This window comes from Eublepharis macularius, chromosome 5, assembly GCF_028583425.1.
Source record: "Eublepharis macularius isolate TG4126 chromosome 5, MPM_Emac_v1.0, whole genome shotgun sequence".
NCBI lineage: Eukaryota > Metazoa > Chordata > Lepidosauria > Squamata > Eublepharidae > Eublepharis > Eublepharis macularius.
In genome coordinates this window covers 103,165,451-103,189,925 of record NC_072794.1, presented here as the reverse complement: position 1 = coordinate 103,189,925, position 24,475 = coordinate 103,165,451, and the positions used below count along the sequence as shown (strand labels likewise).

Below are 24,475 nucleotides of genomic sequence, written 5' to 3'. Positions count from 1 at the left end.
TTCCTCCAGGGAAACTGGTATCTTTTGTTAAGAAGCCCACTGCAATTCTGAGACAAACTTGAAGTTAGCAATTCAGGCCCAAACTTGAAGTGAGCATAGTGGTTAAGTGGTTGTGTTGCAAACCACGAGTCCCCTACTGCCACGAGCTCAGCCTTGGGTAAGCCACCTGTCTCAACCCCAGCTTCCCAGCTGTATTGTGGAGCTGATAACACTGACTTTGTCCACTGCTCTGAGTGGGATGGGGCACTAATCTGTCCAGACGAGTGGTATATAATGCAGTTACTATTATTGATGCTAATACTAACAATAATATGCGGACTAGTCGCAATCCGCCACCCATCTCAAGGGTCTTCAGCTAAAAAACGCACTTCTTAGGACCATCTACAGTGGTGACACAGAAAGGTGTTCCAATAAGAAAATCTTCCTCCCTCATATTGTAGGCGTTAAACAAAACGGAACGGGGAATAAAAGGAAGCCGGAACACGCCACCCTCGCGCCCCTCTCGTCTTTGACATGCGCGGAGCTAAGGCTCTGCCGACCCAAAGAACTACATTTCCCATGACGCACGAAGCAGTCCGCGCCTGCGCAAGAGGCTGCTGCCGGCGGGGTGGGCTGCGCGTTCTCGTGCGGTGATGGCGGTGCGTGGACGCGCGGCGGCGGTAGCAGCAGCAATGGCTGCTGTGGAGCGGCGGCTGCCGAATCTCGATGACTTCGCGGGACAGAGCTGGAGTGCCTGGGTGGAGAGAGCCGGGCCGCCCGCTGCCGAGACAGGTGAGCGCGCCTGCCGCACTCGTTGAGTCTCAGGCAGAGGAGGCAGCGAGGGGAAGCGAGGAACACTCCGTTGCCGCTTCTGCTGCCTCCGCCGTCGAGCCTCTTCCCTCGCTCTCCCCCCCTCCCTCGCCCCGCCGCCCCAAACAAAGGAGCCGCCGGGTCCTAGCGCCGACGCATTCCGGTCCCTGGCTTCTCTTGCCAAATCACGTTCCCTGGGCTCTTCCGAGCCTGCTGGCTGGTCGCCTCTTCCGAGCCTGACCTAACCGGGACACCTGCCCTGATCAGCCTGAGTCTAGCTATGGCCTTTGCCTCCGATGGAGTCCGTGCATGTTCCTGTGGTGCTCTTTAGCTCTTTTCTCTACACGATCCCTTATTATAACAGGAGCATCGTCTATTAAGCCATACTCACCGGCTCTTTGAAGTCCCCGAAGCTGCAGTCTGCTCTGAAATGTGATTTATATACGCCAGCTATATTACTGTTAGCATTCTCACTAGAATTCCTAACTCTTGCGCTTTGACCGCATGTGATCCTTGAGTCCATGTTGTCTGTATTCATTTCACCAGAGCATTCTTCCTTCGTCTGCTATCTATGTGTCCACTTTTCAGTTTCCTGTAAACATTGTTAATAACATTCAATATTTTTGAGACATGGCCATGACACTTGTAGGCCTTCCTGATCTTTTGTGATTCTGCGGATCTCTCAAAATCTTGATGATGATCTTTCTCCAGGTGACAGTTTTCTTCCTAGATTCCAGAATTTTTCCTGTGAATCCAACAGCCCACAGTTTCCTTCTGGCCTTGATCTTCAAATCCTGCCACAGTTTTCTCAATCAGTTCCTTAAAAGTATTCCTGGTAACCCACTTTGCTGTACCCACTCTCCCATCTGTGCTTCTCAGTTGGATTTCCTCTTCTGGAAGTTGCTCTGTTTCCATCAGAATCTTTGCTTAGGCAACTGAAACTGGTCCCCACCCATCCATCTGCCTTACTGTGTTCCCTGCACCTTCCTTTCTGCCCTACGTACTGTGCTGTTTTTGCACTGTTGATCTGGCCATGCTCATTGCTTAGAATTTCCCTTTGCCTCCTCTGAAGCTGCTTGTCCTCAGCTCCTTACATCTTGATTCAGCATCTCCATTCTCCTCCTCTGCTATTCTGTGTTGTCCTCTTGTGCCATGTATCCTCTTTTACTAATTTGCCTGGGGTGGGTGAAGTTGGTCAGTTGATGGAAAATGTTGGCCCCTTGCAATTGTTCTCAGTCCTTGAAAATGCTCAGGAATACCTCTATGGAATGTTGGACTTTCTGGAGTGGCGCCTGACAACAGACTCCAGAAGGGGCGGTGAGACTCACGGAGCTGTCCCTGGTGATGTTTTTTGCATTGTTGAGCTTCTCCCTTCCCCCTCCATTATCTTTCCTTTGCACTCGATATAGTTAGTGCTTCATATGTTTCCTGATCTACTTACAGCTCCAGCAGAGTTTGCATAATGACTCCTGTGTTTTCAGGGATTTAGAAGGAGGCTGCACATTTTCCTTTGCCAACAGCTTCTTATTGCTGCTTAAATTACTAGTCTTATTTATTGGTTGCTTATTGATTGAGAATGCTGAAAGATATTAAGGCTGGGGAAAGCTCACCTAGTTCCAGCTTACCCCTCTCCACCAACGCAGACTGCTTGTGGTGTGGTATTTTTTCCATCTTAGCCTGTTGAGAAATTAATGCTTGTTATAGGTGTTAATGCAGAGAGAGAGAGAGAGAGAGAGAGAGAGAGAGAGAGAGAGTCAGCTATTTGAATTTCTGCCTTGTGTTTTGTTTCTGGAACAGTTGGTGTATCGTAACAGGTACATCTTGTCTTTGGGAGGGCACCATGTGGTGTGAAATGTATTAGATGCAAGTATTTTGTCATGGTTAAAGCAGGGGAGTTAGGACTCTGGAGACCAGCCCTGCTATTTGCTCACACAAATGAGCCCCTTCATGCCTTGTGTACCTTCTTTTGGAGCCTTTGCTCTGCATCATAAGAAATTTGTGGGCATCTTGGGAATGCTTTTGTGGTGCAAGGTGGTACCCAAGTGTAAAAAGTTAAGGGACAGACACAGGTGTGCAAGGATTAGCTCCCAAAATCCTGTGTTGCATTTCTCCTATGCATTTTGGGATTGCATTACCAGCTCCCTTATTCTAGGCAATTGCTACCTTATTCTTATTTATTTTTTATTAAATTTATTCTCTGCTTTCCTCGCAAGCAAGCTCCAAACAGATAACATCACATAATATAATCCGATAAAATCACATTAAAAGACATAACATTCAGTAAACATAAAACTCAGGGTGGCATGAGATGGGAACTGGTAGCCAATATTAAATGTGTCAGTGGAAACCGAGGTGAGAGGGTTTGCTTACACACACGCGTGCAAACGTGCACACACACTGTATAATAAGAAAAGGTTGCTGCTGTAATGAAAAGCTTATAAATATTAACATGATCGCAGAGCAAACTAGTTTTAGATCATGACACGAGGGAAAATTTGGCATAAGCAAGGTTTTGGTTTCAGGAGCTGAAAAGACAGCAAGTAGCCCTAGTTTAACTTGCAATAGAATTGGCAAGTTCTATTGTAAAGTCCATCTTGGGCCCTCTGTTTTAGAAGCTTTGTGTTGACAACTAGCAGAGCAGAAAAGCTGAGACGGACGATGGGTGAAACAGAGAGAGCTGCCTTATCCCTTGTGCTGCCCGTTTGTGTTTGTGTGTGTGTGTGTGTGTGTGTGTGTACAGGCATACATAGTACGCTGGTGGACTCGAATATTTGAATACAACCCTTTGAAATTAAAATATGAGTTTTTAAGTGGTTACGCTCAGCAAGAGTTGAGAAAGCCATGTTTTTGCCCTGTGGCCACATCTTTGTGATTTGCAAAGCAGGCTGTGGATGGCACTGTATGTGCCTGTCATTGTCTTTCGAACACCTCTTGATTGATACAGATTGGCAGAGTGATTCTGCTGAAGCAGCAGGCAGTGCAGTCTAAGATTCAGCAAGTCCACTACTGTTTGTTTGCAAAATCTCAGAATCTTCTGCCATATTAGGAGGGCTGATGCTTAGGGATCCTCATTCTCTTGACATCTTTAAGAACCATCTCTATAAAGGTATGAAAATGGCTTTCTAACATATTCCCAGTTCATGCCTGAAGTTCACTGGGTAACCCTGGGCCAGTCATTTTCTCTCAGTCTATCCCTCTTCACAGAGGTTCAAGGCACCTGCAAACGACCATGACCCAACTGAGAACCACCACCCCTTCCCCATTACTTGGCCTGCATCCCTCCCATTGCAAATCAGGGAGTCACCTCAAGGGCCCCTGGAATATCACAGAGACTTCCGGGTTAGTTCCACCTTTCCTGGTTGAAGGAGCTCTGCCCTGATCTTTTTCTTGCATTGTTTTTTAACTCCATCAATGCCATAGCAACTGAATGAGCATGACAGAATAAAGCTGTACTTTTGACAAGCGCCTCTCCCCTCAGGTGTAAGAGGTTGCCTCTGATATCCCCTTGATGTTGTAGGGACTTCTGAGTTGGCTTCCTGATGGATGTGGCACTCGAGGGAGTAGAGCAACAGTTCTTCTGCTCTCATTTTAGCTCCACATATGCCAACAGAGCACAAAGGAGTATGGGAAGAGAGACAACTTGCTCTCTGTTGTAGAGCCCCTCTGAGAGGAAAGGAGCTGCAGAATAGGAGACAAGAGAAAGGGAGCTGATGGCCTCAAATTCACCTTCTTCTTGAGGTCCAACAAATACTTGTAGCATCCCTGGTAGAGTTGTTGTGAAGATAAAAATAAATTAATCCCCATGTAATATATCCCCATGTACCCCAAATTTCTCAGAATCCAGGGTGGAACATAAATGTAATAATAATAATCTCATCACAATAATGTGTATTAAGCAATAGATTTTATATATGCTGTGTGCATTGTTTTGGAGGGTTCAAAGAGGTGGATCATCTGTCCTGATCAAAAGATTTACTTCTTTTTCTCTTTCTTGGTGTTGCTATTTTGTCTAGTATGACTGGCAGATGTATCTTTTCAATTCTGGGCATACTGCTATCCTGGTCAGTTTGGGGAATGTCTGATACCCAGTCAGGATAGAAGCTTTCCCTGCCGCTTAAGACTTCTTAAGGATTTTGTGAGCTTATTAAGGCTGCAGCCCCAAACAACCTTTCTAGGGAGTAGATTTCATTTTATTCAGTAGGAAATGTGTTTGAGTAAACATGTTTTGGACCAGGCTGTAATGGGGGAAAATGATTAATCTTAATGTGTCTGGATGTCATAGTTTCTCAGTAGGTTTAGTGGATGATGAATCTGCCAAGGATTATTAGCGTTGCTGATGGGAATGATGTTTGTCCACTAGGGTCTGAGCTGGAAGAGAACAATAAGAATGGGAGCAAGAGGCTGGATGCAATGACTCTCATTAAAGAAGGTAAGTACTTAGACTGCACCTCTTGCTCCACTTTGAGAGATGCAGGTCAAGTGGTAGAAACCCTTGCTTTGGACTGACTGATCTGCATTTGTGGATGTTGTGCGGCTTTATATCCACCAGTCTGGAGTGACAAAGAGGGGGAATCCATGCACAGCAGGTAATCCTTAGCTGAGACCATAACTGGCTTTTCACTTCCACTGATGAGGAGCTGTCTGTGCCTCTTGCCAGTCTATAGTGATGCTGCCTGATGGTCCTAGAGCAGTTTTCAGCATTAAGCTTTGTATTCCCCATGCTTTGAAATTAGTCTGGGAGGGAAGAGCTGGACTGCATAGAACAAACACTGAGGGTGGCTGTCTGTTCTGTAATACATAGTGGATGGGAGCAGAGGTGGGTGTTGTCCTTTCTTTGGTCTTCTGTCCACATCTTTTGAGGAATTATGTTATGTTCCTTTAAAGGAGCTAACAGCTGGGCATGGGCCCTGCCATATCTTGGGATATAATGGAGGGGGGATCCCCCAGTATATTAGGGAGTCAGTTCAATGCCAAGCTCAGCTTTGATTATATTGTAACATTCTGTGACAAATGAACAGGTTTGTGAACTAAGTGCTGTTACTGATGTCCGGATCTTGTCTTGATGCCTAGTGTAGTTCCCTGCAGCCTTTTCCACAGACCAGAGACTTCATTAATGGGATTTAGCAAGAGATTCAGGATGGCTCAGAGCTGCACGAGGTGCCTTCACAGGCCTTTGTTGCTTTGAAGACCGCCCCCTATTGTGAAAGGTTCGGCCTCTATGATTTTGTTAGAAATCATGAAGCTGGAAGGATCCATGAGGTCATCAGCTTCCTACTCCATACTGCCCAAAGACTCATCTGTCCTGAGAATCCCTTCAGACTTGCAGATCAACAGATCAGGTGATCCATGTGAATGATCCTAGTTACTTGCTGCAGAGGTGGGCCAAGCAGAATTTTAATACCTTTCTGTCATAGAAGAAAATTCTTTCCTGACCTCAAATATCAGATGATCGATCATGCCCAGAGTGCAAGTAAGATGCAGTCACAAAGTCTTTTCACAGAAATATTTACTGTGTGCAACTCCAGGATACACACTCGAATAAGGGCATATGCTCCCTGCTCTCCAGTCTCAGAAGTTAATGGTTAAAGAGATCTTTGTGGCCATAGGCAAATCCCATTTTTGGTCAGCACGCAGATACACGAGGGAGTCCTACTTGTGCTAAAAGACAAATATGATTGGCTTCTGCAAGGTTATCCTTTCCTGAAGTGAATAGCCTGTGGCTTCCTGGAGGGAGGTGTGAATTTTTCCTAGATCTAGTTGGGCATTCTAAAATTCTTCCCTTGGCCTCCTTCTGCTTCTTACACAGAGGTCTTAGCAACATGCCATTTCTTTTCCTTCTTGCTGTACTCACAGCTGCTATTGCAGAGCTGTCAGATGAACTTCTGTCGTGCTGCCCTGCATCAGCACCCCCTCTTAGTCAGTGAGACCCTCAGCCAGTCTGTGCTGGAGTGGAGTCTCCCCCTTCTCTTTGGCAGCTCTCCTCCCCTGCCCTGCTGCCCTGGGCCTTTTAGTGCTTCCCCAGCTTGTCTGTGTCTCTTTGTTTTCCTTTTCTGCCATCCCAGCTGTGCTAGGAGGTGGGGCTGCCTGCTGCCGGAGTTAGAGAGCTTACAACAGAGTGTGACTGTCCCGTCACAAAAGGATTACCAATTGTTTATTTTTGTTTGTTTGTTTCTTAAGATATGAGGCTGTTTGGGTCCTGACCGAAATGTCCCACCCTGATCTAGTGCCCTGTATGTCGGAGGCTACATTACCCCATTTCTCTAAATTGGGTGGCCATTTGTGAAAATAAGTAGTAACACAAACAATATTACAAATGTCTTTAAATGTGTAGCTCAGCAGCAAAACCCTGGACTGCCAGTCCAGTGATTCCTGGTTCAGATCTGGGTACTCTGTTCATATTCATTAAGCATGAATATGATGCAAGATTCATTCCCTAGTATCTCTGGCTGGAGGATCTTGGGTAGCTGTCTGAGAAGAGAATACTCTTTGAGCTAGACCAATGGTCCAACTCAGTGTGAGGGGTGATAATTGTTTAAATGAACAACATGCTTTGCATCCAGTGGTCCATTAATGTTGCAGTTTTGCAAGGCAGGCAGGTTGGTGATTACATTCCCAGTTTCCAGATGGGAAGCTGAAACCAAGAACATGCAATTTGACTGCAAAATCCTGGTAGAAAAGCAACATGTGCTTCTAAGCTAAATGTCCCATTCTGTGTCTTTAAAAACAAAACTCTATACTGCCTTCAGAGATTACAGTGATTTTGCCTTTTTCCTTTAGTCTTGGGCAAAATAAATGAGTATTATTGAATTGCGTTCTTCGCTTGAAGAACTGACAAGGTGACACGCAGCTCCTTGGGTGCTCTCTTATCACTCACGTCTCTTGTCCTTTCAGACATGTCTATCTTTGGTCATTGCCCTGCTCATGATGAGTTCTACCTGGTGGTGTGTAACCACTGTGGCCAAGTGGTCAAACCTCAAGCCTTTCAGAAGCATTGCGGTAAGCTAGGCAGCTAACATGCCAATTGAATTTCTGTGGCCTCTCAGGGAGAGCTGTGATTAGTGCTGCTTGCTACTGCCTCAGGCACCTACCAGTGGGTGGTGCCTGTTTGAAAGGCCCTTTTCTGTTGTTCTCCTGCATATCAGGGGAAGGTCTTCTTTGCTTGAATCACATCTCAGTGTGTGTGAGGAAACTGCTGGGAGGGCAGCAGCCAGTGAGACAAAGGGGAAGAAAAGATCATGGCTGTGCTAGGGCTCCCTTCAATATTATGTTTTGCTACTCTTGTTTTGGGAGTGAATGTACGAGAGGCAGCTAGAAAATGGCCAGAGCGTCATGTCTAAGTAGCTTGTGAATTATGACACATGTGAACTATAGCAATGTGCTTCTTGAGAGGCTATCACTCAGTGATAAACCCACATGCTTTGCATGTAAAAAGTGCCACTGAGTTCAGTCTCTGTTTGAAGGATCTTGGTAAGAGAGCTGCAAAATAACTTTTCCTGAGAATTTAGAGAGACCCAGCTATCCCACTAGGCTAGAGGTCATAGCTCTCCCCCGCCCCTCCCCAGTATGGTTATCTTTCCAGTCAGACCTTACAAAGATGCCTGTGCTTGGCCATTTTCCAGCTGGTTCTCTACCTGCATTCTTGAAATACAACTAGAACAATCTAATATAGAAAGTATCTTTAGCAACCGTCTATGACTAATTTACACCCATCCAAACTTTCTTCCTATGGCCTGGTGCTCTTGGGGGAAAGTAGCCACTTCACCCAGATTAATGAAGTCCATTTCTGTGCCATCAAAAGGGGATATTGAACTGAAGCAAGCAGAGGGGAGGAGAACTACACTTGGATAGTTTCAGCCAATCGCCTTGGGCAAATCATATTCTTTCTAGGAAAGTAGCTTGCTAGAACCATTGCTGAAGCTGCCTTTTGGCACACAGGTGCCAGGTGGGTGGGCAGGCTAGTGTATAATTTTTTCTACTTTTGCTTTAGTTTTATGAATCATGCTTTGACGGGAGATGGGGAACGGAATAGTGTAAATGTTGATGATGGTAGCGGCAGCAAAGAGCAAACCGATTTAGAATGTGCTGTTGAGTTAGAAGATTCAAAGTTCTATTTTGGGTGTGACCAAGTAGGGTTTAAATGGAAACTGGGAAGGGGGGAAGTGAGGCTGATACGGTATGATCCACTGGCCTGCAAAGTTTTACACAGGAAGCCTAGTGTGGGAGAACTAAAATTTCTATTTTCAAAAATATTTTAAAATGTGACCATAATCTACTAGAGTAACATACACAACTCTGAATGCCTTTGTGTGCATTGGTTGGTTTTTTCTGGCATGCTTTGTTCCCAAAACACAATTTGGCCTTGGGGAGAGAGAGTAGAAACTAACCAGAACTTGAGGGGGAATAGGTAGTTGCAATATTTTGTCCATGGCCAATTGAGGATTAAAAGTCACAGAATGTTTGGGGGTAGTAGGATAAATAGAAGTAGAATGCCTGGGGTTGGAGGTAGAATTGTGCTCAAAGAAGAAAAACCACCCTTGGTTCTTGTGGTACAACCTAATTCTGCATTCCAGGACATTTTCTGTCATTTGAAATATTATTGCTGTCATATAGACTCCCTGCAGTGGTTAGGCTGTAGTAGCCCTTTTGGTAACAGCATCTTTAATTCCCACACAGAGAGACGACATGGACCTCTCAGCAAGCTCTATACCCGGGTGCAGGCCTCGTCCAATTTGCAGAAATGCCACACAATCAATGGGCGAACTCTTATTAGTGGAGGTCATGGATCTGCCAAATCCTGGCGGGAGAAATCCCAGAGCTCCTTCAGTCAAGCCCAGCACCCACCTGAGAGGCCAGACAAGAGGCCGAAGGACAACCTCTGGTAAGAGGGATGGAGTTTGGCAAGGATTCTCCCTGAATCGAGCTGAGGTTAGCCCACACAGTTGTGTGGAAAGACTCTCACTTTCTGCTGACTGCTTAGGGTGTATGGAGAATGTATCTGCTGTTTCTTGTGATGGGGGACTGCCTGTATTTCAAACAACCGTACAAGTTTGTACTTTGCTCTGTGGCTTCCATACAGAAATATAACTTCTAACCCCTAGATTGTACCCAGCCTACTTGTAAACTTGCTTTGAAATAATTTATAACATAGTGGTTATATTTTTTCCATGGCCCTGTTTGCTATTGTCTAAGTGGGTCCAGTTACTGTGAGATTACTGTTTTTGAACAATTTTAAGATGTTTTGATGTAATGCAGTTAATTTCTCTATTTTGTGACCTTGGTGATTTTATCTGTTTATCTAAAACAACAGGATAAAAGGATAAAAACAGCAGCAAGAAGAGAAGGCATGAATCAAAAGCATTCAAAACCACATCCAATACAGGAAGCTCATAAAATTTTGAAACAGTTAACCATAAAACAAAGAAAACACTATTATAAAACCATGGAATAAAAACAGAACAATCAAAGCAACTAATAAAAACTTAACAGTGAAGGAGGACTCTAAAGGGTCTAGGGGAATAAAAACATCTTTGCTTGCTCCCTAAAAGCTTGTAAGTCCAGTTTCTTTCTCTAGGGAGGGAGTTCAAGAGCTTGGGTGCCACTGTAGAAAAGGCCTGGCCTTTGTGTAATGTTTCTCTGTTTGACCCTTCAAACCATAGAGAGAAGCTAGATGAGATATTTTAATTAAGATGAAAGCGCTAGTGCCGAGATCCTGTAATTGAGGTAACTGTAACCTATTTGTAGAGTACTATTAAGACAGGTGGCCACTACCTTGGGGCTGAACCTGGTTTAAATGCTGCAAGAGAGGTCAGTCCAGCTCTCTTGAAACCACTAATTATACTAATGCTAATACTGCTGCTGGAACAGACACAGCCTACTCTTGGTGGCTGAAGCTGGACTGGGAATTTGTTGTTGGTCCAGGGAAGAATTGTGGGTTTATAGCCATTTGCGCCTTCTACTTGTGTCACTTATGGGAGCTGCATCTACTTGTTCTTCCTGCTCATTCTTCCCGGGTCATTTCTGTCAGTGTGCTGGCTGAGGTCAGAGTTTTGGAGCTTTCTCTGGTGTTCCTACAGACGTTGTTACTAGTGGGGAACTGGTCAGCTCTGATCACCACGTTAGTCCAGGGAGTGTTTCTGCTGGAACCCAGGCTGTGCGGTCATCCATTCTGAGGCCTCCTGGTTTTTGGATGAAACAGTATCCACTAGTATGTAGATGCAAGAGTATCAATCTTAACAGTTGGAGTGGGAGACCATAGTTTCTTACAGAATTTCTGATTTTTAGGTCTTCTCTTTTCCCTCTTTCTCCCCAGCTTGTTTGTGCCTGTTGTGAACCTAGAGAAGATCTCTAGCCTTCCAAAGCCTGATGGGGATGGAATCAAGGCCACCCCAAGACCCTCTGACCCTGCTATCTCCAGACAGTCTTCTGCCAGCTCAAAAGAGGCTGTGGGCAAATCTTCCCTAGCGGCATCACCAAAAGAATCTGTAGTGCCAGCCAAGGCAGGTGGCAACTCCATTGTGCCCACAGATGGCTTGAGCAGGAAATTGGAGAATCCTTCAACCTTGGGAGAGAAGGAACATGTGAAGTCTCTGAAGAAGATGCCACGTGAGTCTTCTGTTCCTTCATGCCTCTGTGGCTGGAGGCAGTGAAGGATGCAAGCAAGACAACAGGAGCTGGTTGCTTGTTTCTCTTTCATAATGGTGCCTCTCCAGCTTTTGACACTATTAGGAAGAATTCTGATTTGTTGCCTGTATTGCTGCATTCTTTTCAGTGGTAGAGGAGGTCTTCTAGTTCTGGGAGCTTCTGTTCATGCAAGACCAGCATCTTTCAGTGAGTCAAAAAGCACCTAGCTCCAGAGAAAATGCTGTGCGGAGGAGGACTGCCTCCCTCATGGACAAAGAGGGGTGCAAATGGAAGCATCCAAGTCATAGTAATCTTTGGATTTGTCGAAGGGGGAGGGGGTCAAGCAGTGCCCTGCCAGGTACTCCACTTCCTAGAGTAAGGCTTCAGTTGAGAGAAGGGAGGGTTTACTCCCCAGATTCCTGTATGAAGTACAAGCTAAATGCTGGTATGACTCTTAGGCAGTAGCCTGTGAGGTGCTCTTGACTGATTGCCCTTGGGCAAATTTAGAATTGATGTCCCCTGTGGGTGAGAATCCTGAGCCACTTGGTAATTTATATAGGAGGAGAGGGCCTGGGAGGAAAGCAAAGCTGCCAGTTTGGGTAGTCACTTTCCAGATTTTTCACCAGCTTTCTCACTGGCGCTCTTGATAAAGGGGAAGTGGGCAAATCAGTCAGGAGTTGGAAATTGTCCTGCAAGACAGCGTCTCAAGGCCCGCCATCATGCAAGTAGACATTTTATCAGGTTTGTGCACCAGACAGAGAGGGAGTGGGGAAGACTGGTTTTGTGCATTAGCGGGAGGGGATGGTTAAAGGGAATACAGGGAGCAGGCTTGGCTTGAGAGTCTCAGCTTCAAGGAGAAAGAGAATTCAGAGGAAGCACAGCTGGTGACATGAAGGTGGTATTTATTCAAGCTCTCCCTTCTTCCTGTTCAGTACTTGCAGCTCTAGATCAGCAAAAGAAAAGTGGCACCAAGGCCTGGGTAGCAGCCTGCAAAGTCTAAATTCTATGTAGGCTGCCCCATTGTCTAAACATAAAGTGGGAAAATAAATTTAGTCAGTTCATTTGCATAGGTGTGACTGTGACCTGCTCTGTTGTTGCGATAGCAAGAATAGGCTTTTATTGAAATGTACAGTTGTTGAGGAAGGGCTGCCTTCATGTGGCATGTGTACTGAATTCTGGTTTTCTCTTCTTCCCGCAGGGAAAGAATGTGACCTAAACAGGCAGTGTGGAGTAATGAACCCTGAAACCAAGAAGATTTGCACACGGTTATTGACCTGCAAGGTATGGTGATGCATATGAACCTCCTTCCTGTGGAAACCTGGGAAGAGTGAGGCAAAACAAAGAAAAGCTCCTTGCTCGTTTCCATAGGCCTGGCATTAAAGCACTGCCCTCCGCTTTTAAACCAGTCCCACTTCTCTGCTTTTAACAGCAGCTTGGCACACAGAAATGTAAGTGATAAAACTTTGATTACCCACCTTTCTCCATGGTACAAAAAGCTTCACCAGCTAAGTATCTGGAGTTGCAATTAAAGAAATAGGAGCAGGGCTAGGAAACCAAATTGGACAGTCTTGCCTGGTAGAAGTCCAAGGGCCTCAGCAGTACAGAACAGGGAAGGAAAAGACTTTGCAGCACAACTGCAGCAACAAAGCACATCACACTCTGTAAGTCCATGCTGTGTAAATTACAACTGATGGTTCCAGCTGCTTTGCAAGATGCTTGCAGCAGCTAGCGAATTCTAGGGAAAGAAGTGCAAAGGATGTGAGATGTGTGGCTCCAGAACACACCTGGAGCTGCCTTATACTGAGTCCATCAAGGTCAGTATCGCCTCCTCAGACTGACAAAGGCTCTCCAGGTTCTTAGCTAGAAGTCTTGCATATCACTTACCCCTACTTGATCCTTTTTCAACTGGAAATGCTGGGCACTGAACCCAGGACCTTTTGCATGCCAAGCAGAGCCTCTGCCTCTGAGCTGTAGCTTCTACATTGCTGTTCTGTCCGGGAGTCTAACAAGACCCAGTCCAAAGCATATTACAGGCACCTACAAGCTGGATTGAATCCAGTAGACAGCTTTTCCCCATCCAGTGGTGTCTTTCGTAATGGTGGCAACTCAAGCTGTCGCCCAGGGCTTTATCCACTGGAAAGTTTGTTTCTGCAAGCCCCATTAAAAGAAATAGGAGCTGCACAAGAGCAGCGCTGGGCTCTTGTACAGCTGCCACTCATTTCAATGGAGCTTGTACAGAAGGACTTCCAGGGGGATTGTGCCCCTTGCTGCTTTGAGAGAGGAGGCGAAGCATCCTTTCGTGGCGGTTAATGATGGAAAACCTCAAGCACATCTCAGGCAGTGGCTTTAGTTAGCTTTCTCTTTTACAGGCAACAGTGCATCTCACTGATAAATGGACTGTAGGAACTGGGTGTCTCCGTTCCTGACATTCAGGATGGCAAAAGACAAATGAATAATAGATGGTTGGTAGCTCATTGGTTTAGGCCACAAGCTTTTGGGGGGATGATCTAGGAATCAGAAAACAACACATAATACTTTAGCTGCAGCTTAAGTGACAGCCAATTTTTCTCTGTCATTTAATATGTTAGTTTTATGCAGGGTGGGGCAGTTTATTATTGGCATCAGCAGTTACTGTCTGGCAGATAAATAAAATGAATTGTCTATTGGGCACTTCCTTGTAAATCAACTACTAGGGTTCACATATTCACTGGTTAAAGTTGGTGCTGTTACCTCATGCAGTTCTAAGTCCCGTGAAGCCAGTGAACTTAGAATGGCACAACTCTAGTTAGAACTGCACTGTGTTTACATGTGAGGGATTCTTTACTTAAAAACAACCCTGTGCAAAAATCACACATCAGAGTTTGCGCTCTTACAAAGAAGGCTTGAAACTGAAGTGGTCGGTTTTGTGACACCATCAGGTATACATTAATTTGTGTTTTAAAAATTTGTGGAGGATGCTTTTCAGCCAACGAGTCTAACCGTTCTTGCCTGCCTGTGCTCCAGATCCATTCTGTGCATCAACGGCGCGAGGTGCAAGGACGTGCCAAGGATTTTGACGTCTTGGTGGCTGAGCTGAAGGCCAGTGCCAGGAAAGGGGAGTCCCCCAAAGATAAGAGCCCAGTCAGGAAGGAAGCAACTTCTGAAAGACTCTCCCAAGACTTCTCCTCATCATCACAGACATCGCTGGTCCTGCCTAACTCTTCTCCTTGCCGAGTGAAGCAACCTCACTCACACTGTGCACTTTCCAGGTATAAAAACAGAGGTTATTCCAGGTAAAAGGAGGAGAGAAAGTTGTCTCTGCAGAGTTGTTTGCACAGTTTGAATTAAGCCTGTCTAGAAGAGTCTGTTCCACTACAGCTGTGAAAAATGTGTCAAAAAAATGGCAGAGTTTATCTCATAAATTTGCTGAAGCTGATTCCTCCCAAAGATACTCAGTATAGTGTATATTTCCTACTAAGAGAGCCAACCATATCTCTATTACAATTCAAGACTTTTTATCCTTGGAGAAGTCACTTCTTCCATCTGTTGCTCTGCTCTTAGGTCTAGGGTATCCTCTGAAAGTGACCTTGATGACCTGCCCACCACTTCAGGTGAAGCTGACCACGGGCTCTACCCTTTCCCAGCACCCAAAGGCACCAGTCGGATTTCAAGTGAGGAGAGCGAGGATGATACAGCAGAGGATGTTCGCAAGCTGGATTGCCATTATGCAACACAGGCACCACGTCCCCAAGCAGTAAGTGGCAGGTGGAGGCAAGTGCTGGCCTGTTGTTAACTTGTGCCACCACATCCTTGAGAATCCTTGTCTCAGATGTTGCAAGACAAATGCTGGACACTTGAACATAAATAACAGTTGTATGCTGAATCAGACCATTGGACCAGCTGGCCTAGGATTGTCTACTGTGAATAGCAGCAGCTTTGAAATCCTTTAGCAGGCTGTGTCATGGATTGGCTCAGTGGAAGAGCCTCCACTTTACATGTGGAAGGTCCCAGGGTCAATCCCTGCCATCTCTAGTTAAAAGAACCATGCAGTAGGTGATGTGAAAGATCTAAGACCCTGGAGAGCTGCTGCCAGTCTGAGTAGACATTTCTGACCTTGATGGACTGATTCATGTGTGCACCTTGGACCTTATGCATGCAAAGCATGTGCTTTTCTTACTACTGTGGTATGAGTCGTGCCTCATCTTTTTGTGTTTGAAGTGTACAGAATGAACTACTTCCACAGTAACAAAAACATCTTATCTCTGCCCCTATCCGGTTGCAGGACATGCTGTTTGGATGAATGTGATGCACTTACTGGGTTTTTTTTCCTTCCTCTCTCCTTCCCCCCACAGTTCTGCACTTTTGGAAGCAGATTAGTGAGCCCTGGGTGTTATGTGTTTAGCCGACGACTGGATCGATTCTGCTCAGCACTCAGTACCATGCTGGAAAGGCATCTCAGCTCTCACATGTGGAAGTAAGTTACTTTAGAGGAAAACAGAACACATTCTCTGATTTAACCTGGGAGTGTGGTAATGCACTTGTGCACAGTTAACATGGTTGTATGGATGTGTGCATGCACACAGACCTATGCACTAGGAATATCTTTGTGCAAAAGAAGTTGTTCCAGAATCATAAACCTGTGAAGTCACAAATGCCTGTTGAAACCCACTGCAACATCATAGCAGCTGCTTCTACTGTGTGCTATGGTTTGCATTTGCCTGGAGGGAAGGAAACTAACATCAGAAGCACTCTGGGGTTGTGCAAACCTGTTTGCACCAGGAAGTAACTGCTTCACTGGACGTACATCTCAAAGGGAACCTGGAAATGTTCCCTGGACCTCCTGTGTCTCCCTGTACCTATCTCTTTTTTTACCACACTTGTTTTAGCTGTTTTTCTTCTTCCGAACATTATCATCTTCTTGCTGGCAGTGTGATCCCAGCCATCAGGGATCATCATATTGCTGATGTGAAGCCAATCAGACTTGGCTATGTGACAACGGCATAAAGCCAATTTCAGGCTAGAGTATTGCCCTCTCTGGATGGATGTTGAGAGGAGGGCAGGCACATTGGAAATAGTTTTGCCTTCCCTTCTCACCAAAAGTGGTGTGTAGTTCGCAAAAAATGTTTACTAAATGTTGTCTTTCCATCCCCTCATTCCCCCATTTCTGCTCAGCCATACTAATCTGTCAGTGGCTGCAAGTCTGCCTCTGAGCAGTGGCAGGAGAAATGAGACTGTCAAGGGCAACCAACCAGTAGCGTGATGTGGAAACAGATGGCAGCCACTCTGGGAGAAATGCCACAAAGACAGAATGTGTGCACAAGTCCCAAGTCCAGGAGAATTTCTCAGAGTCTTTCCATCCGGGTAGACGTAATGAAAATCACTAAGCTTTAATGAAACCATTAATTTATATTCTCCTAGATATGATATAAATCAGCCAAACAAAAATGCATCCCCATTATTTGAAGTTACAGTTAAACATATTTAGTGTATTTTCCATAAAATACAGCTTTTAAAAAAATCAAAATCAGTTTGGTACTTCTGCTTTACTTTTGACTCGAGTATTTTCAGAGATATGTGGCTTTGTCTTGTTTATTTAGGAAAGCTGTTCTTTTTATTTGTAGCTCTAAATCTTCAGAAATGCAGAATTCCTTTCATTTTGTCAAATACATATAGACCCTACATTTTGCCACATGCTTCTCAGTGTTTGAAGTTTCTATGTGCCTTGCCAAACTGGAGAATATGAAGAGAGATTTTAAAAGGATGGAATCTTGAAGCCTGCTGATTTCTTCAGTGGCAGCTTGAGACAGTAACAGTGAGGTGTGCAATTCTATGTACTAAGTCCCAGCCCTGGGTATCCTGTTCGATTCCCTGAGCTGCTTCCTACTTTCTGGGGCTCTTGTTCTGTCTCCTGCTCTAGTGGTTTAGGCAGTATTTTTCCTACTTAGTGATAGTAGCCTGTTTCTCTTGAAGTCACAGTTTCTTTTCATTGGTAGGTGTCAATTTGCCCTAATGAAGGAAGAAAGCCGTGTTGTGTGTATATTAACTTCTAAATCAACACTGGTTTAGTTTCTGTTACGAAGACCCAGTGATATTTGACTATAAGATACTTTAAAGAAGCATGAGATAAATTATTTTTCTTTGAAAATGGATGTAAAGCTGTGAGTACCGATTTTTTTAAAGAAAGCAAAGTTTCTCTTTCACTTTAGAAATGAAAGTGTTTTGGAACAGGGGTAATAACTTGTATTTGTGTGTCATGTTTCTGCACAGAACATAAAATAAATACAAGATCTAGTCAGAATTAGTGTTATGCTAATTATCTTAACCCTCTTTTCTTTGTATTCAAAATAACGCTCAATCTCATATACATTTTTGAGGCCTAAACTATGTTGATAACATTAAGTTTTAGTCCCTTAACATGGGACTTCCTTCTGAGTAGACCTGCTTAGGCCTTCTCCCATAAGTTTTAACAGGATAAACCCCAAGGACAGCAGTGAGTGTGAGCAAATCATATCCTCTTAAATGCTCTGATTCAGAGGGCCTAATCCAAGATTTAGATTAAAGGGCTGCTTTTGTGTGGTCTGTGCTGTTTTGATTCATCGGCAGGACTTGTTCTGAATAAATATGAAAAATGCAGGATTTACAGTCTTTAGAAATTATAGATGTAAAGGGAGCAGCAGTACAAACCTTCTAAACATCTCTTTGCTTAACAATCCTGGTGGTCAGCGAAGCACCGTCTATCCTTCATGTGATATTTCCACAAATCCATTTAATTGCTAATATTCTCTGTTCTCAAAACAGTTTTGGGGTATGAAAAATAGCCTTGCTACAGGGAGACATACTTGTGTTCATAGGTTTTTAAAAGGCTGGCTGGAACAAACCATTACAAGAAAGAAATGGGAAGTGTGCAATTTTCAAAACATACAAGGGAGAAAACACTGTATTAAGTTCCCTTTAATATACTTGATTGTGTATCCCTTATTTTACTGTTGTTCTTAAGTTGGATACCACTTGTCTAATATATGCAATACTTTAAATGAGATTTTAAAATATCATGATCATTAAGAAGCATCCCTTATTTTGGGGAAAAACAAACAAACAAACACACACACACACACACACACACACACACACACACACACACAAAACAACAACAACAACCCTTTGGCAACAGAAATATTTTATTCCTTCAACTGACTTTGTAATCCCTTCTGTCTGCAATCCCTAATTCTCCAATAGGTGGTGCTGGAATATAGAGTTTGGTGGTGCATTATGGACAAGACTGTCCAACTGAGCAAAAGAGAAAAGAACACTCTTGGTCTGATAGAGAGGACGGGTGTCGGGTGTCTGTGTATTTGCACGTATTCATCATCACAAAGGCTTTGGGGGACTGTTTTTATTGCAGTAAAGCTAATATAATCCCTCTCCCACAAATCTTCCTGTTTGTGATGCTTGTTCCAATTTATAATGATTTTCCAACTAAGGTTCATGGACTAAACAAACCACTCAGACTGTTCATTTCAGCATTTTCAAAACTTTAATTCACTTTTACTTAAGTGATAGATTAGATCTATCTTTCCAGCATTGGTTGCAGTAGCTATACCAGATCATATTCCTGTACTTGTAGGTTCATAAGCTTATGTTGTTCATCCTCAAATGTTCAGGATCAAAGTAACAGGCTGAAATAGTAATTTCTGGCTTATTTATGGAAAAATAACCTCCACTATGAGATTCTAGCTGTCTTATCTGAAAAAATAATCTACATGGTCAGCACAGCTTTTAACTTTTTTAAAAAGACTGTTGCCTTGTGGAGTAATATACCACTGAAAAAAAATTGTGTTGAGCTTCTTTCAAGGAAGCGGACAAATGAAAATTGTGAAACAGATGTGAATTTTATTCAAATAGCTTTTGTAGCATCACTTACAAACAGGTTGTTTGCCCTGACATGGATGTTATAGGGTATGAGGGTTTTTTCATGCTTCCCAAAACACTGTGGTGCTTCCATGTACTTTCTCAGTTTTCCTTGTTTATTCTGCAGTCTTTCCCAAACCTCCTTCTCTGTGACATTTTGGAAACTATTGCAGCAAAACCTGGGTGGCACCCATATAGTTGGGAAAATCTGGAATTTCCAAAACCTACCCATATAGGCACCACTTTCTCTGGTCTAATCTCCCATGGTGGCCATCCTCTCCCCTCACCACTTGATGGCTAAAAAAACCCCAGCAACTGGCATATTGTTAGAGTTATACAACATTATAATGATTAGTGTATCATTTTCTGTGAATTCACAGCTTTCATTAAAAAAAATTAACTCTAGCTTATTTTGTTGTGGAGATATAAAGAGAAAGGCTCCTTTCTATAATGAAAGGAGCAATAGAATTACTTTTGAAAAGGACGCTGGGAATTCAGACAATCTGGTAGACAGATTGTTAAAATGCTGTGTAAATTGTGAATTTAAAAAGCCCTCCCCCGGTGGCATGCGGGGACGGGGGGAGGGGGAGCTACTATAGAGGACTGGAACACAGAAAACGTGGAGGAACCTGCCACGTGGAAGCCCTGTTGCTGCTGCACTGTATTAGCTCATCCCCTTGTGGAAAACACCAAGGTATTATGCTCATAGTAATATAAAACAGTTGATGCTAGGCTTCCGGAATTTGACAGAAGAGGATTGCTTATTGTAGTCTGATGCAGACTGCCAGTCTGAAAATTCAAGAGGGGTTCATGGGGCTTGGCTAGCATCAGAATTGGGGGCACAGGAAATTGACAAGTGATTTTTTTTTAATTTAAAGAGTTCTCTTTTTTCTTGACTTTTTTTTTCTTGACCTAACCAGAAGGATCCCTCCAGCTGCTGATCACCAGCTGCTCTCCACGCCATCACCTGTGCTTCTGGGCTTCTCTACATCCAGCAATTACCAGAACAACAGTTCCTCTCTGGTTTGCAGCCTTCCCCACAGCCTCCCTGGCAGGACCTCTGTGTCCTGTACACCTTCAGCGACAGTGGCATCCAGGGAGAGCCGCACTCACCACAGTATGAACTATGCAGTGGGGTCACCCCATGTTGCAGCCGCCTGCAGCCAGTCAGACTGCATGGGCGGGAGTCAGTCCATTACCTCCCCACTCCCAGCCAACACCCCTTCACCATCCTTCAGCAAGTTGCCTTTGACCAAGGCCAGTAAGTCCTCCAAAACCAAGGAGCTGGCTGGCAGCATAGAGCCAGAGGCTGTGGCCCGGAAGCGCAAGCAGTCTCCCAGTGCCCCTGCTAGTCCACCGTACAAACAGACCTGTTTTCTGGATCTGGGCAAAAGCAAGGCTGCTGGCTGCCCAGCGTCCCATCCCTCTGCAAAAGCCAAGCCATCTGTGATTGCTTCCTCCCCTCTCCCCCTCAATGGAACAGTCTCTGCAGGTGCCAGGATCAAAAGGGTAGGCCATCTAGACTGCAGGGCTCCCAGCCATGTACCAGTCAAAGCTTCACAGCTGGAGAACCGGGGCTCCTCACTGAATGCCCCCAAAGCATTGCAGGCCAACTGCATCTCAGATGAGGAGGCCAAGCGACGCAAGAATACAGCCACCTACTGTAGGCCAGTGAAGGCCAAGCACGCCCCTTCTCCCTTGCCTTCCCCTTCCTCATCTGACTTGAGTGGCTCTATCAGAAGGAAGAAGCCAGTTGTTTCCCTGGGCTTTGAGGAGAAGCAGAACACAATGAAGGTAGGTGTATCCTGAGCCTGTGGCTCCCCCCTTTCTTCCCACTTCCAGGGAGTCCTGCTGACACAAGCTGAGCTAAGGCTGAGAACTTTATGACCAGGACTTTTCAGAAAATGTTTCACAGACATTTCAGTTTGGGTAGAGTCTATATGAGGAGTTTCAAGCAATATCAAGAGACAAAACTGAACTGCTGTTTAGTAAAAAGTGTTCAAGTGTGCCAGTTGTATCTCAACTGCACTATCACAGCAGGATTGTAGAACAGTGTAGCAAAAAGGGAACACCATGCCAAGCTCTTGACCACAATTTCCAGAACTTGCATCTCTTTTACTAGTGCTGCCAGTCAACTCAAGCTTGAATTGGCTGGGTTTGTTTTTTTCCCATGAACCAATGTTAAGCTGTTAAAATAGATACATTTTGAAAAGACCCTGTAATAATTGTAGATGCTTCTGGGAAGTTCACAACCAGGGTATGATGGCCACTCCCTTGTTCTTTATTCCTTCTCCTGTTCCTTCTCACTATTGTTATAGTTGAAGCTGCCAATTCAGATTGGAGAGGAGGTGTCTGGGGTATAAACCTTGTATAATCAAGGATTAATTTCAGGATTGTTACCTTATGATTACACAAGAAAGACATTTTAGGGAATTTTACTAAATAGAAGTTGCCCTTGCTGATTTGCTTGGATCAGCAGTTTAGTATCTCTAAGGAAGTAAGAACTGTGTCCACCAAAGATGATAACACTGCTATTTATACACTCACTGATCCCATAGTGACTAAGAGGCCATTTGTGATTGTGCTAGTCATTCTTGAAAGTTTGATCCTTCTTTGGGCTTGTAATGAAATCAGAGGAACTGAGTGGTGATTGGGCTAGAAGGGTCATTAGTGCCTCCATACAATTCCAACTTTCCAGTTTTTCTGCAGCTGCATGGTAGTTTAAGAAGGGACCCTTTTGCAGTTCCTAAGGAAGGGCAGTTGAGAATTATACACTTCTTATAGGACAGAATCTCTGTCCATTGGAGAATATGCAACTTTCAAACATCTTTATTAGGAACTGGGCATCTAATTTGTGCTTGCAGATCCTTGCCTGCATGGTACCATGTGATCATTTACAAAGGCATTTCATGGTTGTTTTGTTTGTATGAGATTTATACACTGCCTCTCCAGAAACACTCAAGGCAGTTCCACACCAATTTTCTTTTCTAGTAAGTTGCAAACTTGGTTGTGTATTCTTTTGTCATTTGAAAGAGGCTGCTGGTTGCAGCATGAACTGGAATAAACATTTACTGTGTGAATAGAATTGCATCAGCTGTCAGCCTCCACACTGACACTTTTATTTTCTCCTTACAGTCAAAAGCGCATTAACAGCAAGTGCCTGCGTTCTGCAGAAGGAGCTACCAGTCTGCATACTCTGAGCACCTGGACCAGATTCAAAGCCTCCTGCTTTTTATAACTTTATAGTATTTTTCTAAAGAAAAAAAAATTCCTCTAAAATACCTCAAGGCTCCTATTTTTTTTTCTGCTTAATTTGGTGGTGGGGGTGGGGATAAAGAGAATCCCAATACAAGGAAGGCCTGTAGATACAAATGTAATCAAGCCACAGCATAAGAAGCTGGATGCAGATAAAATAGCCACAGTAAACAGTGACACTAGGATAATAAGGGTTTTTAAGAAAGTATTTTCTGGTATTTTATTTTTTTAGAAAGAAAACAAAGGAGCAGTGAAGGGGGGGGGCAGACTTGGACAGACTTTGTGGGACGGCATCCAGGTATCTGTGCCTCTGCCCAGGGCCATCAATAAGCACAGCTCTGTAACAGTTCCACAGAAGCGGCTGCCCACTTTCTACTTCACTGGCCGTGCAAGCCTAAGCAGAATTACTCCAATCTAAGCCCATTGAAATCAATGGGCTTAGACTGGGGTAACTGCTTAGGATGACACTTGTCAGTTGCGCTGCTTTTCATATCACTCTACCAACATTATGACTCTGTGCAGTGAGTCTTTTTTTCTCTGTTAGCCTTTAACTGTTTCTTGTGCTTAAAGTTAAAAGAGAGAAAAACAAAGCCATTAGTGCAGGCTCCATAGTTGTTAAATATCTCGTTGCAGCAGAAGCTGTAATGGTAGCTTTGATTCTGTTCAGACTGACAGCTAGAAGTCTTTTCAATTAAGTCAATAAAGTGAGCATTCTGCATACAGCCTCCTTACTGCTGCCCTGTCTTTAAATACAGAGGCTGTACTATGGTGGCAGCATGTGTGTTGTTCAGTGTCTTACCTAGTTTTAAAAGGCTTTTCCTCCTCTAAGCTTGAAGGAGCAGTGACCAGGAAAGAGAAGGTTCATGCTAGGGGTATAACCACTGTAGCAGTTTAATCCACGGCAGCACTTTTTGAGTGTGCATACCCAACTTGCCATAGAAAAAGGTGTGTGCATAGTAAGTTACACTACTGGGCATGGCTAGGTTGGTTATATGTACACTGAATGGCTGTCTCGGTGAGAAGACTATCCCCTTCTGCTATGTATGTGGAGTGTGAATGGCATAACCTCTTTCATCACCACTCTAAAGAAACTGAACAGAGTATTTGAGAGGACAAGAAGTCAACTGCCTATGCATATTCTACAGAATTGTTCTGAAACAATCCCTTGTCTTTGTTCTTCCTACCCGGCCTGTCAGCATCCCAATTTTTATAGAAATAGAGAGGCAGAAATATTAATCACATGGACATCAATTACGAAGTATCCTGGTAGCTGTATTTGATTTGCTGGATTGTGGATATGTCCTTGTGTGCCTGTTTTTTTTGCCTGGGGGAGGCTTAGTAAGCTGCATTGTTAACAACACTTAGTAGCTACCTAATAGCTTCTCTGCTGTGTTCTCTGCGTGCCAATGCAAAATTGGAAGTGTATGGAGTGGGACAGGGAAGGTAGCTTATGGCACCTGGTTTTAGGCAGGGACTTGAGGCATCTCAGTCTTTGTGAACTGAAGTTAAAGTGCTGCTTTAATTGTGCTCAGGTGTCCCTGCGTTTCCTTTAGATAGTACCTCCCTGCCCATCTATGTATAGAGTTCCTTCTGTTTCTTCTTGCTACAGTCCCTGTTACTTAAGGTTTTGAAATCATTTTAGCAAAAAAAACAAAACCCTCCACTCCCCACAAGAGCCTGGTGTATTCCCCTTTAATTTTTGCTACATTTGTATCCTATTCCTCTTCCAAGGTCTCCTTGGAGTGTTTCTGCCTCTCGCTAAAGCATCTGAGAGCTGTTAAACAGAGCAGTGCCCCAGCCTTTCAAATCAGCATCAATGTTGAGTGGGGAGAACTGGGAATTAGCACGTCCAAAGCAAACACTCTAGTGTCTGCCATGCAGGCTTTCTAGCACCCTGTTTTCGGAAGTCCAAGGAATGGAGAAC

General features: G+C 44.2%; 1 protein-coding gene across 2 annotated transcripts; it reads left to right on the top strand.

The window, feature by feature from the left end:
- The first annotated feature begins 632 nt into the window (after window positions 1–632).
- ATXN7L2 (ataxin 7 like 2) lies at window positions 633–22,516 on the top strand. 2 transcript variants are annotated; one of them, XM_054980847.1, is made up of 11 exons: window positions 633–771; window positions 5,150–5,218; window positions 7,681–7,785; window positions 9,463–9,667; window positions 11,099–11,391; window positions 12,608–12,690; window positions 14,413–14,657; window positions 14,950–15,142; window positions 15,741–15,862; window positions 20,217–21,090; window positions 22,432–22,516. In XM_054980847.1, exons 1-11 carry the CDS (start codon window positions 633–635, stop codon window positions 22,444–22,446), a joined length of 2,343 nt encoding a protein of 780 aa, XP_054836822.1. In that variant the 3' UTR covers window positions 22,447–22,516. The 2 variants fall into 2 exon arrangements, with proteins under 2 accessions (XP_054836822.1, XP_054836823.1); XM_054980848.1 differs by lacking the exons at window positions 633–771; window positions 7,681–7,785; window positions 22,432–22,516 and having other exon boundaries at window positions 5,154–5,218; window positions 20,217–21,682.
- Window positions 22,517–24,475: the final 1,959 nt, after the last annotated feature.

Bases quoted from the DNA above. Each gene is read 5' to 3' on its own strand.
- ATXN7L2 (XM_054980847.1), top strand. From the start codon at position 633: ATGGCGGTGCGTGGACGCGCGGCGGCGGTAGCAGCAGCAATGGCTGCT. The intron at 9,668-11,098 runs GTAAGAGGGATG...CTTTCTCCCCAG, and splicing joins AGGCCGAAGGACAACCTCTG to CTTGTTTGTGCCTGTTGTGA. The intron at 12,691-14,412 runs GTATGGTGATGC...CCTGTGCTCCAG, and splicing joins CACGGTTATTGACCTGCAAG to ATCCATTCTGTGCATCAACG.